General features: G+C 50.2%; 1 protein-coding gene across 5 annotated transcripts in view; it reads right to left on the reverse strand.

Moving 5' to 3' along the window:
* Positions 1-196: 196 nt before the first annotated feature.
* Mpp3 (MAGUK p55 scaffold protein 3) overlaps positions 197-15,806 on the reverse strand; it is a 29,366-nt gene continuing 13,756 nt past the window's right edge. The window contains 9 exon segments of one of the 5 annotated variants that reach the window (NM_053668.1): positions 197-1,290; positions 2,669-2,791; positions 5,677-5,785; positions 6,029-6,122; positions 9,552-9,632; positions 9,715-9,879; positions 10,884-10,925; positions 11,443-11,463; positions 12,691-12,755. In NM_053668.1, the coding sequence (NP_446120.1) occupies positions 1,114-1,290; positions 2,669-2,791; positions 5,677-5,785; positions 6,029-6,122; positions 9,552-9,632; positions 9,715-9,879; positions 10,884-10,925; positions 11,443-11,463; positions 12,691-12,755 (877 nt within the window). In that variant the 3' untranslated portion in view covers positions 197-1,113. 5 annotated transcript variants of the gene reach the window in all.

The raw sequence follows: 15,806 nt of genomic DNA on the forward strand, positions 1-15,806 counted from the left end.
TAAGCTTGCTTCGCCATCACCTGGGTGTTATTTATGAAAATAATGTACAAAACCACCTCCACATCCCAGCCAGCACAGAAAAAAAAATTACATTCACTGGTGACTCATCAGAGGCAAAATTATCTGAACAGCTCTGACCTGTGTCACAATCCCTGGGCAAACTGCTTCTGGTCAGAGACAACACGGCAACCCACACTTCGAGTCTGCATACTTTTGACAGGACTGATTTATTGTGGCTTAGACAGAGCTTTGACAGATGGGAGTCATCTGACTCCCCACAACCCAGCACAACAGGAGCCCCGATCTGAAAATAGAGACGGTGTGGAACCAAGGCAGCTAAGAGACAGCTGAAAGCAAAGGACAAGTCAGTCACATCAGGCACTCACTTTCAGGAGCATGGGGGTGGGGGTTGGGGGGTGGGAGGAGGGTTTCAGAAAGGGGACAGGCAGCCTGACATTCCTCAAGAGTCCCCAAAGGCACTGCTGCTTTGTAGACCGGCCTAGTGAGCCATGTGGACCGTGAAGTGTGCCTCTGTCTTGCAGGAAAAAAAAAAATCACGTATGCGCACCGAGTGAAAAGGCAGGGAACTAATTTCGCTACCACCAGGCAAGCACTACCCCCCCTCCCCCAAACAAAACAAAATAAACCAAACAACACAAACATTGCAGGGCTGCAAGCCAGAAGGAGGTCTTCAGGTGCACGGAAGATCAGTTGCGTAAAACAGTTTCCAAAATGCTGGGCCAGCGACGTGTCATATTTATAAAGCTGAAACATCGCTGTAAACCACAATACAAATTCACCACCACCACCCCCGAAAAGACAGTGGCTACGTAGCTTTGGTACAAAGAATCAAGGCCAACGTGCCTGCGAGACTTGAACGAATGACACGCTATCCTGTGAACTGCCCCTTTCAGCTCCACCCGTGAAGGGCCGCAGTGCAAGGGACAGACGGAAATCCAACACCACCGGGCGAGGCTTCCCACTAACGCTCGGTGACGACGGTCTGTGGGAAATCCTGGTCCTCTCTGCACTTGAGATTCCTTGACGGTACACGAGGGAGGCTGGACTATCTGGTCTTCAAGGTCCCTCCAGACTGGATGCTATGGGGTGAAGTTACCTCACCCAGCTGATGGGTACCCAGTAAGTGTCCTTGCTCAGCGACTCTATGACAGCTCGGAGCTGGCTGCAGACACTCTGCAGGTCCTGCCGTACGAGCACGGTGTCTATCAGGTGTCCGTAGTGCTGATCAATGAAGGCAGCAGAGGCGGCCATCTCTTGCTGCTGTTCATCCTGCAAGGAGAGAGACAGTGTGTGGCCGGGGGGACGCTCCCCCATCAGAACCCACTGTTGTTTAATGTGCCAAGTGGTTGCCTGTGTCCCCTGGCTAACCTTAACCGTGAACACGAGAGTAAAGTGCAGTAGCAGCATGTCACCCGGAAGGAAATCAACGGCAGTACACAATCATTAACTCACAAAATAGTCACTGAGGCGCTAGGAACTGAGAGCCACGGTTTCAGGATGCCTGGTTGTATCTGTGTGTCTATGCCAGCATTATATTCCTGGCCCAGAGTATTTCCGAAGAGATATGAAGCTGGGTGTGGTGGTGCATGCCAGTAATCCCAGCACTTGGGAGGCAAAGGCTGGAGGGATATGAGTTCCAGGATAGCCTGATAGCCTGGGCTACAAAGTAATTCCAGCCTGGTCTATGAAGCAAAAAAAAAAAAAAAAAAAAAAAAAAAAAAGGAAAGAAAAAAAAGTGGGGGGAGGGAGATGTACTAATTAGTGGTAAGGCCTTGGGATCAGCTCTTAACATCACAAAGAAGGGCTGAGAAGATGGTTCATTAGGTTAAAGTGTCTGCCCTGCAAGGGTTAAGAACCCAGGGTCAGATCCCCTGCAGTCACATTTAAGCTAAGTGGGTGTTCATTTACAGCTCCAGCATGGGGGCAGAGTAGTGTAGGGCAGAGATCGGTGAAGGTGAATCCCAGAGGTTTGCTGGCCAGCCACTCTAGCCAAAATGGCAAGCCCAAGTTTCAGTGAGAGGCCCTGCTTCAAAAGTAGAGCAAAGAGAATCGATAGAGGAAAACATCTAACATCAACCTCGGGCCTACACATGCACACACATACCTATGCATGCACCCATGCATGCGTGCGTCCATGCACGCATGCAAGCACATACGTACCCAGGCATGTACCCACACATGCACACTCCCGGTGAAAGACACCCAAAGCTGGCCTCTGACTACTACCCTCACATATGTGTACATACAAACACATACCCTGCACACACAGTCTGCAAACACACGCACTTACACACACACGTGTGTGTGTGTGTGTGCAACACTTGGGCTTGACTCAGAAATAATTCTACAGCTGGGCGTGTTCTGTCCCACTCACATAGGGGGCCTCTGACAACCTTCAGTTCCCTTTTAGGAAGGATATTAACATGAGGGTGGTGAGTCCAAGCAAAACCACCTTGCCTGGATCAAAAGGCATGGTCCCATCCCCTGAGAAAGATGGCCACGTGAGCCTCTTTTCTTAGTCTTGTAAAAGGAAGGGAAAAAAAATGGCCTTATGCAGAAGCTATGGCCTCTATGCCTCTTCCTTGGAGTACCTATAGTCAGCAAAGTGCAGCTTCTTCAAAGGAGAAGCAACCAACTTTGAACTTACAAGTGGAGTTGCTGGGTCCTCAGAGTCTGGGGACACCGGCGGCGTCTTCCTTTTCTCCTGAATTGCAGGCTTCACAAATATAACATAGGGCTTAAACTCGGGGGTCCTCAGGTGTCTTAGTGCCTAAAAAAGTTCCAGAAGGTTATGTGTATTGTGAAACCTGTTATCACAACAGATATATTCTGAAAGTTCAGTATGGGCTGGAGAGATGGCTCAGTGGTTAAGAGCACCCGACTACTCTTCCAGAGGTCCTGAGTTCAATTCCCAGCAACCACATGGTGGCTCACAACCATCTGTAAAGAGATCTGATGCCCTCTTCTGGTGTATCTGAAAACAGCTACAGTGTACTTATATATAATAAATGAATAAATCTTTAAAAAAAAAAAAAAAAAGAAAGTTCACTACTCCTAAGCTCCCACCCTCAATGGCAACAGTCCTGGTAACATCAGTCCCAAGACAACGGACTTCCACTGGGCAAAACTAGCTGAATTCCCTCATCCTTCCTTGGACACTGAACTCCTCCGGACCAGGCAAGTTACTTGAAGAGAAAGGAAAAGTCCAGAGCTTCAACTCAGAGTCTCTCCGAGCTCAGACTCTCCAACTCCATTAACCTCCTCCTTGGTCTCTTTTGTATCTGTGTGCCCACAGCTGAGCCAAGGGCACAGAAGCTCAGCGTGCACGTATCTTAGTCATCCTCCATCAGTCTGCCTACGCTCTGTATGGCTGGGCTGTTCTAATATTCAAAGAAGCAAAGGTCTGCAAAGTAAATGAAGCGATGACCCGCGGGGTCACTGGAAACACATAGGTTTTTCTCTTTCTCACATGTAAACCACACTGCTAACAGAGTGTCTGTGCAGTGTAAAGTCTCTACATGTAAACACTGGTATCGAATTTCTATGCACTATTGCACAAATATACCAAAAAAAATCAATGAAGTCACCTTTTTTTATAAAAAACAAAACAAAAACAAAAACAAACCTTTGAGGGGATGGTGTGGTGGCGCGAGCCTTTGTTCTCTGCACTTGGGAGACAGAGCCAGATCTCTGAGTTCAAGGCCAATTTGGTCTACAAAGCAAGTTCCAAGACAGCCAGGGCTGCACAGAGAAATGCTATCTTGAAAATCAATCAATCAATCAATCAATCAATCAATCAACCTCTTGGTGGTGCTGGAGAGATAACTCAGCTTTTAAGAGCATTGGCTGCTCTTCCAATTGAGAACCCAGTTTCAATTTCCCAGCACCCCATGCTGGCTCACAACTGCCTATAAATCCAGTTCCGGGGGCTCCCATGCCCTCTTTTGGCCTCTACAGGCACTGTATACAAACAGTGCACAAACATAGGCGGGCAAAACACTCACACATATAAAAGCAATAAAACAAGGATTTTTAAAAAGTCTTTGAAATTTATATTTTGACTGCTTTAAAAGATTATATTTTTATGCGGATGAAGGTTTTGCCTGTGCAAGTCTCGTGTCCTTGGAGGCCCTAGATGGTGTTGGATCCCCTAGAATTGGAGTTACAGACGGTGAGTGAGCCTGCATGTAGTGCTGGCAAGTGAAGCTAGGTTCTCTGTAGACTCAGCAAGTGCTTTAGGAGAAAAGCGATCTATTTTACTGTGCGTGCCTCTGTGTGTGTGTGTGTGTGTGTGTGTGTGTGTGTGCGTGCGTGTGTGTACCTGTGTACGTGTGTGTATGTGCATGTGTGTAGGTGTATGTGTGTGTATGTGTGTACATGTGTACATGTGTGTGTATGTGTGTGTATGTGTATGTGCATGTGTGTATGTGTGTGTGTACTTGTGTACATGTGTGTATGTGTGTATGTGTGTGTATGTGCGTGTGTGTATGTGTATGTGTGTATGTGTGTGTGTGTACACACTTGAACTTGCACAAAATTATAGGCACCTTTAGAGGTCAAAACAGGGTGACGGATCCCCTGGAGCTGGAACTAAAGGCAGCTGTGAGCGACCCAGTGTGGAAGCTGGAAACTGAGCTCTGGCCTTCTGCAAGAGCAGTGTGCTCTTAGCTACTGGGCCATCTCTCCAGCCCCTAGACTGTGACTTCCAACTACCAACTCTCAGAGAGTCCAAATAAGCGAGGTGTTCGCTTCTAGGCAAAATGTGCTTCTGGAAATGTGTTTCAAGCCAATTCAGGTAAAAGAAAGCTCACAGCTTATACCCTCGTATCAAAGCTCTGCTCCTGTAGTAGGGAGAAAAAAAAATCCTGGTGTTGCGTTCAAAGCATGGGAACCCCTTCTGAAAGACAAGGTTAAGATGGTGACCAGACCCCTGAGGAGCCGGCAGAATGCCAGCCGTGGGGAACCGGGACGAGCTTTGAAGCTCTGCGCAAGTCGAGCTGCTCCCCAATTTGTTCCAGTTGTAGAGGCAGGAGACTGACGAGGAAGGAGAGCAATGGCAGCCTTACCTGGATATACACACTAATAATTTTCTGTTCTGTTACAATTGGCCAGATAGCGCCAGAGACTTTTAAAAAATTGCATCTATGTGTGTGCCTGTGTGTGAATGTGCATATTTGAGTGCAGTGACTACAGTGTCCAGAAGAGGGCGCCAAATCCCCTGGAACTGGAGTTGCAGGTTGTCGTGAGCCACTTGACTTGGGTTCTAGGAATGGAACTCAGGTCCTCTGGAAGAACAGCAAGCACTCTGGACCACTAAGCTGTCCCCATAACCTAGCCCCACCCCACTGCGACTATATATGCCACCATGCCTGGATTGCCAATCTATTGTATGATTTGGCTCATCTAGGGGTTACTGTCCTGGCTCTCAAAGGGTCTCTGGGCTCTCTCAAATTAATCCTGCATGTGAGAATAGCAGGGCATGTTTGGGGCTATAAAGGTTTCATCCAGTTCTCAAGGAGAGGACCAAGCATGCTTACCATCAGTGCTCTGAGCTAAAACGTCCTTAGATGGAGCTCACGTTCTATAGAATGACCACCCCACCGCCCAACCCCCAGGCTCCATAGACTCGCGTGCCCAGACGATCCAGGAACTTACTTCTGGTTCTACATCCACCAAACAAACTTTGTTTTTGGCCATAACGGTCTGAATGGCCTCCAGGCTGGTCCCGTAGAGATTCTCCTTATGTTCTCCATGTTCCAGGAACCTAAAACACCATCAAAGAGGAAGAACTTCTGTTTCTGAGAAGCCCCAACGTCACAAGAATCAGAAAAGGGCACATCCAATATGACCTCTCTCCCACTTCCTCCTTCCCCTGTCCTTCCCAGAAGCTCGCCCGTGACCCATGGGGTCAAGTATTGGTACAATAGTAGCACAGATATGGATACAATGTTGAACAGGCACAGAGACTCGGTCTGCAGGGGGCCCACTGGCTCCTGAAGCAACGCACTTGTTGTGCTGGATGTCGGCCTCAAATGCTTGCTTGGAGACAAAATGATACTCGACCCCTTCTCTCTCGTGGCTCTTCCGGGGCCTGGTGGTGTCTTTTAAAGAGAGAAGGATTATTGGGCCAAGAAGAGGGTCAAGCCTGTGCCCTTGCCCCGGAGCATCTATGCACGAGTCAACACTTCCATTCATTGTACAACTCTGATACAAACAAGAAAAGCCCCCTCCAACCCTTTTAAAGACAAGATCTCAAACAACCCAGTCAGGCCTTGAACTCTCTATGTAGCTGAGGACGGCCTTGAACTCCTGCTTCTCTTGCCTCTACCTCCCAAGTGCTAGGGTTACAGGTGTGCCCCCATCATGTTTGGTTGATGCGGTGTAGGGGACTGAACCCGGGGCTTCAGGCATGCTAGTCAAGCTCTCTGAAAACTGAGCCTCAGCCCTAGACCCCAAAGAATACTATTTGGAATCTGGGGAACCCAAGGCCCAGGCATGGTTTGCACCCAAAACCCCAGCCATCCAGCGGCAGGGAAAAAGCTCGTGGTTCTGGGTCAAGCACGGGCTTCTTGCTGCTCCGCTGGGCGGCCTTGATGCTGGGGCTTTGAAAAAGTCACTGAAAGGTCTCTAGTTCCTGCTTTTCGTTTGAATTTTCTCATCTGAGTGCAAAGGGGTACACGTACATTAGACCCTGCTTTAAGCTGTGTCTGTGTGAGCACACACAATTGTGCACGCTCCCACAAAAGCAGAGGCACGTCCATGCTTACATACTTGGAGGGCAGAGGTCAACCTTAAATGTCATTCCCCAGCTGCCTTCCAGGGTCTCTCCCTTGGCCTGGAATTCACCAATTCTGCTGGTGTTTGAGTGCCAGGGAGCACCAGCCTTTCTCCGCCTCTCTAGCACTAGAGCAAAGGGCAAAGGTCATCTAACTTGCTTGCTTTTTTTATGTGAACTCTGGGAACCAGACCCAAGTGCTGTGCTTCTCTGCAATTGCTGTCCCAGCTGAGCCACCTCTCAGGCCTGGGCTGACCATTCTTTGTGCAGTTAGTTCTCGTATTGAGAAGAGAAGCCAGGCAGACAGGTGGCCCATACTGTGCAGATGGGTTTCAGCAGCATCAGCTCTCGGACATGCTTCTAAAATGCAGCGTCCCTACTGATGTCCACAGTGGAACCCTGATGCCTGTCTGGGCCAATCAGGCTTTCACAGAATGAGAGCAACATGTAACTTTTTCCAAAAAGCACAGGAACTCTGAAGAGATGTCTACAGCTGTCAGGCCGCCTCTAGGATATGCTGTTTCCATGCCCATCTGGCCAATCCCCCAAAGAGCTGCTAAGAGCCCTTTTCCATGTCATTGGCTTCAGACTTTTTATTTCTCCAGTGATTCGATGTTTAACATCCTCATGAGCCCACGGGAGCTTCCTGATTTGTCCAACCTCTACTGCAGCTTAATTAAGGGACCCAGTCCTTAGCACAGCTACCCTGGGTCACACCTTCAACTCCTGGCATATGTTGCTCCCTGTGTATAGCAAACTCTTCCTTTCTTTTCCTGGAAGACTTCTATTCACGTCTCAACATAAAAGTCACTGCCTGTGGGAAGCCTTCCCTGACTTCTTACTGTAGGTCCCTGGGAACAACAGGCAGGCTTGAATTCTGAGTATAGGCTTCTCACTCAGAGACAGAAGTGTGTGTGAGTAATTCCTGACATCCTGCTTCCTCTACCTGAGACCTAAACACTGGAGCCTCCAGAAGCCCTCAGAGCTGCCTCCAGAGTGGCCTCCACAGCCCCACCACCTCCTGCAAGTCTCTCCAGACTAGGTGCTAGAAGATTTCTGACAGCTACGGGATAGGCTCTTGGCCTGGGGATCCAGGAAGTACAATGTGGTCTAAGAAAGGCTTTGTAGCTGCCCTTCCCAAGAACTTTCTAGAAAGATAATTCCTGCCCTACAGCGGTCGCCTCTCTGTGGCCACCAGACATATACACTTTATCACTAAGGGCCAGAGAATGAAGAAAGGCACATAGTGAGAGACAGGACAGAGTTGGGTGTGTGTGGGGTGAGCAGGGTAAGCGTGTTGCCCTCTGCTAAGGAATGACCTGGGGTCAGCTGCCTGGGCTCCAAGCCTAGCTCCACCCTTTTTTTCCACTGTGTGATGCTAGGCTAGTTACTTACCTTCTCTGAGGCTTGAGGTCCCCCTCCTCAGTATGGGGTGGTGACAGTACCGCTTCTCTGGGGTACTAGTAGGGGCAGCCAAGTTTTGACATATAAGAGCTTAGTACCTGGTTCTTGACATCCCAAGAACCTTGGGGATTAGAAGCCCAAGGACTGTGCCAAGCTGCCTAGCCAAGCCAGCATCCGGCTACAGCAACACCTCCCATCTCTGCAGAATACCTGACAGTGTCTCCCGTCACTAGCTCTGTGGTTTCTGTGATCAGAGTGCTCCTATCCAGCCTCAATGTGCTCTGGACTCATCTCCCTCCCCAGCCAGACACCAGGCAGGCTGTGACCTAGCCATCTCAGAGCGTCTTTGTGGGCCACTAAGAATGAGTCTCTTCCCATCATTCTTAGGACCCACCATATGCATAAAACAGACAATGTCTGGCGGATTCTCACACCCAAAGTACCAAAAAGAGCATGACGAGCATGAAGAATCCAGTCTGTGGGAAACACTCATGGGGGCATGGGCACAGCATGCGAGAGCATACCTACACACACACACACACACACGCACACACACGCACACACACGCACACACACACCACACACACGCATACACACACACACACGCATACACACGCACACGCATACACACGCACACACACACACGCACACACACGCACACACACGCACACACACACGCACACACACGCACACACACACCACACACACGCATACACACGCACACACACACCACACACACGCATACACACACACACGCACACACACACACACACGCACACACACGCACACACACGCACACACACACGCACACACACGCACACACACACCACACACACGCATACACACGCACACACACACCACACACACGCATACACACACACACGCACACACACACACACACGCACACACACGCACACACACACGCACACACACACGCACACACACGCACACACACGCATACACACACACACACACGCATACACACACACACGCACACACACGCACACACACACGCACACACACGCATACACACACACACGCATACACACACACACGCACACACACGCACACACACACGCATACACACGCACACACACACACACACGCATACACACGCACACACACACGCATACACACGCACACACACACGCATACACACACACACGCATACACACGCACACACACACGCATACACACGCGCGCACACACACACACGCACACACACACGCATACACACGCACACACACACGCACACGCATACACACGCGCACACACACGCATACACACGCACACACGCACGCACACGCACACACACACGCACACACACGCACACACCCTCAAGCCCTCTTACGTGGAACAGCAACACCAAAATGCTGGGGGTCCTCAGCCACCACCCTTTGCTTCAGCTCGTGCAGGTGGGCTCCCAGAGACCCTGAAACAAAGGGCAGGTTGACTCAGTCCCTACTGAACTGCCGAGGAAGCCGGACCACCTAGAAACTCAGGATGTCACCTACCAATGAGAACCACCAGGCGGGACCGCTCCCCAGGCTGGTGTTGGTACCTGGCCACTTCCTCGTAGGTCAGCAGCACCTGAGACTCAGCTCCTACAGGGACCTTTGCTTCCTGTGAACCAGTCAGCCTCTCTCTGCAGCCCAGTCGGAAGCTTCTCCGAAGGCCAGCTGGTGGGGGTGGGGTGGAAGGAGGTGAAAAGACAAGCTTGCATTGGTCCTGGGATTCCCCCAATAAAGACTTTCGTCTAGTTAGCTGGGCATGGAGGTAGGGCTGGGTGCCTGGCTGCCCAGCCTCCTGCCCTGGATGGCAAATTTGGGAAACATGCTGACATAAAGAAAGAACAACCCCCACATCCAAAGACTGGGGTTCAAGGTCACTATTTTCCTTGGCATGTGACTGATCTTGGGTTAAGTCTCTTCATCTCTCTGAGCCTCAATTTGCTTATCTGTAAAATGGGAGCTCAATGTACAAGTAGATGGTTTGATACAGGATCCCAGACCAGGGGAAATGCCCCTGAAGGACATTATTGGGCCAACTGGTGACATTTTAACAACCCCGTGTAAGACAATAGACTTGTATGCAAAGGAAATGTCCAGGATTTGATTGCAACCCTGAAGTTGTGTCACAGGATGTCCTTGTGCTTAGGAAATACAGACCGAGGCATTTAGGGATAAAGGGACAGGATGTGTACATCAACTCCCATGTGACAGGCGGCAGAAAAGGAAATGAGAAAGCAACGGTGTCCCCAAGTCTCATGGAGAGCATCCAGGAGTTCTCTGATTCTGTGAGTCTGAAATCACATCTAAATAAACGCTGGGAGGCCCGTGCCTGTCTTCTGTGATGTGTAAGGAGGGGAACAGAAACCCACCAGCGTGAACTGGAGAGGTGCACACTGCATAAACTCTGATTAAGATGACGAGGATAAAATTAGTGTCAACACAGTACTGGCCTCTCTCCAGCTCTGCAGCTGGGCAGGGCCTAGGCCTGAGTCTGTGTTGGACGCAGCCTTCTGCTGGCCGGCTGGCTGCAAGGAGAGGAACAACCTCCCCGCCCCACCCCCGCCAGAGCTCTGTAACCCTTGACAGATTCCTGGGCCGTGAATCTCAGGTTCTGGAGCCCTGGCCTGTGCATGGGCTGGGACAGATGCCATGCTGGAGAGACCGCTACTCACCCACATAGTGTCCTTTGAAGTACCCATCACAGTCACAGGTCTCTGGAAACCAAAGAGAAAGGGGGGTGAATCATGTTGGACACATCTCAAGCCCGAAGGGCCCCAGCCCACTAGGTAACCAGGTGAGCCCTCTGGGAGGATGATCCGGGGAAGCTCTAACGAATTCAATCTCTTGACTGCCATGGGGTCGGAACTTCTGTTTTGCTCCATTCTCCATGCATAGACCCCATCCACTTTTCCAGCCCTTGGTGGAGATTCTGGACCAGGAAGCCCCCTCCCAGTCTTTCTGGGTTCCAGATGAGACACAGGAAAAAGATGGAATGCCTCAACCCTCAGCTCTGTCTTTCTGTTTCTTGACTCTTACCTAGCCCTGGGGTCCCAGTATCTTCCCTTAATGCCAGACACCCAGGGAGAGGCCCTAAGGCTTTGAAGACCATTCCCACCTCACACATGTGGGCACGGACACCCAGGTGTGGGAGGAAAACCAGCCCCTCAGCCCCAGACGCTCCCCAGAAAAGGGGCATCGCTCATGTGCACAGGGGACAAACACCAGGCCTACCTTTGTCACAAGGCTGATCATCTGCAGTTTGCATAAAAGACAGATGGGACAGCGTTAGTGCAGGGAGGCAGGAAACCCTGCGGCTGAGAGGCAGCTACAGCCTCAGCATCCTGAGGAGATCTCCATCTGTCCCGTTCCCCTGCTCCAACAAGCCCATGATCTGAGCGGCAGTGCGTTATTAAACCCCCAGCTCTGTTCTAATTAGTCTTCCTATGTGCGGCTCATTAGCAGCCAGAGAGAGCTAGCGCACGGTCAGTAGAAATGGCCTCCTCCGGTGAACAGTAGGCCTGGAAACACGGCCGTTGGTAATGGCCGATGGAATGGAGAGAACAGTCCCACACGGTTCCCCCTTTCCTAGAGGTTAAGACCTTCTTGGAAAATCTAGGTGCCTGAGCAGGCCCCCCCACTCAGGTATGAGCCAGCAGCAGCAGCAGAAACAGAGGGTAGATTCTGGAAGAGCCCCTTTTGTGAGGGACTCGAATCTGAGACCTGTTCACAAGACCTCTAAAAGCCAACGAGGAAGTTCACACACGAGCCTCCATGTTTGCATGTGGGGAATGGGGATGCCAGCCTATCCACTTCACAGGGCTATGGGGACCCGAGGCAAGAGGGAAGTTATATCTCAGCCTGGGGCACCTTGTGCGTATGAGGCCCTAGGACTGGTCCTGCTACTACCAAACACTAATTTTTTAAAAATTCAAATAGAAGGCAAGGCAGTAGGCAAAACCGGCTTTTAAGGCCAGGCACCGTACAGAGATGGACATCAGATAAATGCCGGCTACCCAACTAAGTCTGTTTCAGCAAAGGATTTCTTAACAAGCTTTTAAATACTACACGGGACACCCTAGAAAGCAAGTGGTGTCGATTTCAAATTCAAGTCTAACGAGTGTCCTCTCAGTTGGAACTTCCCAAAGATGCCGGAGAGGTGCGAGGCTCCCATCCCATGTCAGCATATTTCAATATTCAAGTTCGAAGTGTTCCTTGGGAAGCTAACAAGAGTTGAGCATCTTCTTCCAGACACAGGCACCCACAGAGGTTTGCAAACCAGGTTGGTGCAGTGTTACCCTGCCCTCCACAGATCCCAGTGGGGACGTTTCCTCTCTAGGGTCGCTCCCCTCCCATCCCCCACTCTGCTTCCTCCCGCCTTCTCCTTCTTCTGGAGGTCTACAGGCCAGTCAGAGCCTCTGATGCCCCTCCCACCAACTCAACGTAGGCTTCTTTCCCCTCTCTCCCACCCAGTCTACTCACAGAGGGGCTTTCTGAGGTTCTGGGGGCTTGGTATGGTGCCAGTGGTTCTCCGGTAGCTTAGCCTCCTGCACAGACACAAACGGACGTCATCAGCTGTGTCAGAGAACTGGCTGAAGGGAGCCTTCTAGAAACTAGCGGAAGGAAATCAAGGCCTGAATCCCACGGCTGGGCACACACCTCAACAAAGCCGAGGACTTCCTGCTGCTACATAGCGAGTTCTGGGTAGGGAAGGGGACACATTCAGAGCTGACCAGCTTATAAGGAGAAAGAAATAACAAGTCTCCTGCCTTGAAAAGGCTTGTCAAGACGGCCTCACAATGGAACGATGGCTGGTTCCCCTAGTCATCCTTGCTAGTTACATTACCATGGCTGACTCCTGAGGCAGCTCCCTTATCCTGCCTCTCTATCTCTGAGGAAAATGGAAACCATCAGGACTCTCAGGAAGGGCTATCCGCCAGATGTGACCATGATGTAACATCCGCCACACATAGTCATTGTAGGGTGTGGCCTTACCCAGCAGTATCCAATATGGTCATCAGACAGGCTGTCCCCCAGGTCTCCCTAGTTCAACCATCACCTCGGAGGCTCTTCTAGCATCTAGATTCTGCATTTCAAATATGGACAAGAGTCTGGGGAGACAGCCTGGCTGGTAAAATGCTTGCTGTGAAAGCATGAGGAACGGAGTTTGACCCTCAGCACCAACCTTTTACAAACAACAAACCAACCACTGGGTGCTGTGGTGCATTCCAGTTCTGGGGAGGTGGACACAGGCCGATCGTGCCGGGGTTCGCTGGCCATCAAGGCCAGCCAAAATAGTGAGAGATCCTGCACTGAATGTTAACCCTGGCCTCCACGCAGGCACACCTAACCACGCAGGTACACATATACACACGTGCAGAAAATAAAAATCCAAACCGAACCAAAAACAAACAGAGGCAAAAATAGGTAAGAGATCTCTCCCTCCAATTCTAAGGCAGTAAGGCCTGCAAAGCCAAAATCACAACTCGGACTCAGGGTTCCTGAGGAAACACCAGCAACTCTCAGACCTCAGACTCCCCTGGGATACCCATGAGGACACTGATCCCAGATCAACTTGGAGTTTCTGCTTCTGTGCATTTAGGGTAAAGCCTAAGGGTTTCCTAATACAGACACCTCAGCCTCGAGTCCACAGCAAGAGGACCACTGAGCAAGTGACCCACCCACTGCAGTCTGCCAAGCGCCACTGCATTCCGTGCATTAAGGGATGTGCCAAGAGCCACAACCCACAGGGGAGGTGGTACGGCCCTATCTGACCCTGCCTGCTATAACTCAGAATTTACCTTTTGCAAGTCTAGCCTAAGAAAACATGAACTCTGAAGACCCTTCCTGTAACAGGAACAAAACTGGAGCCCACCTGAGGGGGCGTCACGGGGAAGTGCTCAGGCACGACCCTGCCTCTGTGAAGCCTTCAGCGCATGCCTGGACGAGGGGGGATGCTCCTGGGAGGAGATGACAAAGAAAACGTCCCTCACACCAGCCACCTTTACGTGAGATGTGTGTTAGAGGAAGGGCTGGCTCTACCTCTGCACTGTGAGCTCCTTCGCAGCAAAGCAAGGGTTCACAGCAAGGCTCAGATGCCGAACACAAGTGCCAAGCATGCTGGCTTGCACCTGTGGTCCCAGCACTCAAGAGCCGAGACAGAAGGACTGCCACGAGTTCAAGGTCAGCCTAGACTACAGAGCAACACGCAGTCTCAAAACAATACTACTACTACTACTATTACTACTACTACCACAATAATAATAATAATAATAATAATAATAATAATAATAATAAAACAGCAGCAGCAGTAATAACAATAAATGAATAAAAATGGCAGGGTTGGGGATTTAGCTCAGAGGGTTGGGGATTTAGCTCAGTGGTAGTGCGCTTGCCTAGCAAGCACAAGGCCCTGGGTTTGGTCCCCAGCTCCGAAAAAAAGAAAAAAAAATGGCAACACGGCGCTGGAGAGATGATGGCTCAGTGGTTAAGATCACTGGCTGCTTTTCCAGAGGTTTGCTCCCGAGCCACCACATAGCAAATCACGACAACCAGTAACTCCAGTTCTGGGCTATCCAACGCCCCCTTCTGACATCCCCAGACACCGCATACACATGGTGCACATAACACACATCCAGACACATGAAATAAATAATTTTTCAAGGACATACAACACAAGCCAAGCCGATGCTAACAAGTACCGGCAGCTTACAATCAAGTGTACATGCCTAATGAAATATTACACAGCTGTTAAGATTATAAATGAGAATTCTGTAAGCTTAAGACATGCTAATGTCAAAGTCTCAAGCTAAAAAAAAATTTTGCGTGCAACACACACAGAGATAGCACAGCAGGGTCATACATTGTGGTCTCTGGACACAGGCAAAACTGTGGGCAATACTTTCTTTCCTAGTCTCCATCTTCTGAATGCCTAACAGTCTTTCTGTTAGTTTATATTATAAGGTATCATTGGTCTGTGACTACGAGCTCCACATCTGCAGATCCGGCCAATGACAGCGTGAAAATACTGGGAACAACAAACAAACAACCTGTGCCTATACTGAATGTATAGTGACTCTTCTCATCATCCCTGCACAGTATAGCGTACCTATCTGTCACGTGACATACTGAGTGGGTGCCTTAGTCCCTTTTTTATCACTGTGGTAAGATGCTATGATGGAGACCACTTATAGGAGAAAGAGTTTGGGGCTCACAGTTCCAGATGGTTAGAGTCTATGCCCATCGTGGTGAGGAGCATGGTGGCAGGCGGGCGGGCAGGCAGGCAGGCAGGCAGGCAGGCGGGCAGGCAGGCAGGCAGGCAGGTATGGTACTGGAGCAGTGCTGAGGACTCATATCTCAATCCACAAGCACAAGGCATAGAAAACTAACTTGGAATGGCATTGGCTTTTGAAACCTCACAGCCCACCCCTGGTCACACACTTCTTCCAAAAAAGCCCACACCTTCTAATCCTTCCTAGATAGTTCTATCAACTGGAGACAAGCATTCAAATATATGAGCCTAGGAAGACCATTGGCAACCCAACCACCACAATGGAGTCATCCAGAGAATAGTCATAGCACCCGGAGGATGTGGGACG

Source organism: Rattus norvegicus, chromosome 10 (genome assembly GCF_021556685.1).
Source record: "Rattus norvegicus strain SHRSP/BbbUtx chromosome 10, alternate assembly SHRSP_T2T, whole genome shotgun sequence".
NCBI classification, from domain to species: domain Eukaryota; kingdom Metazoa; phylum Chordata; class Mammalia; order Rodentia; family Muridae; genus Rattus; species Rattus norvegicus.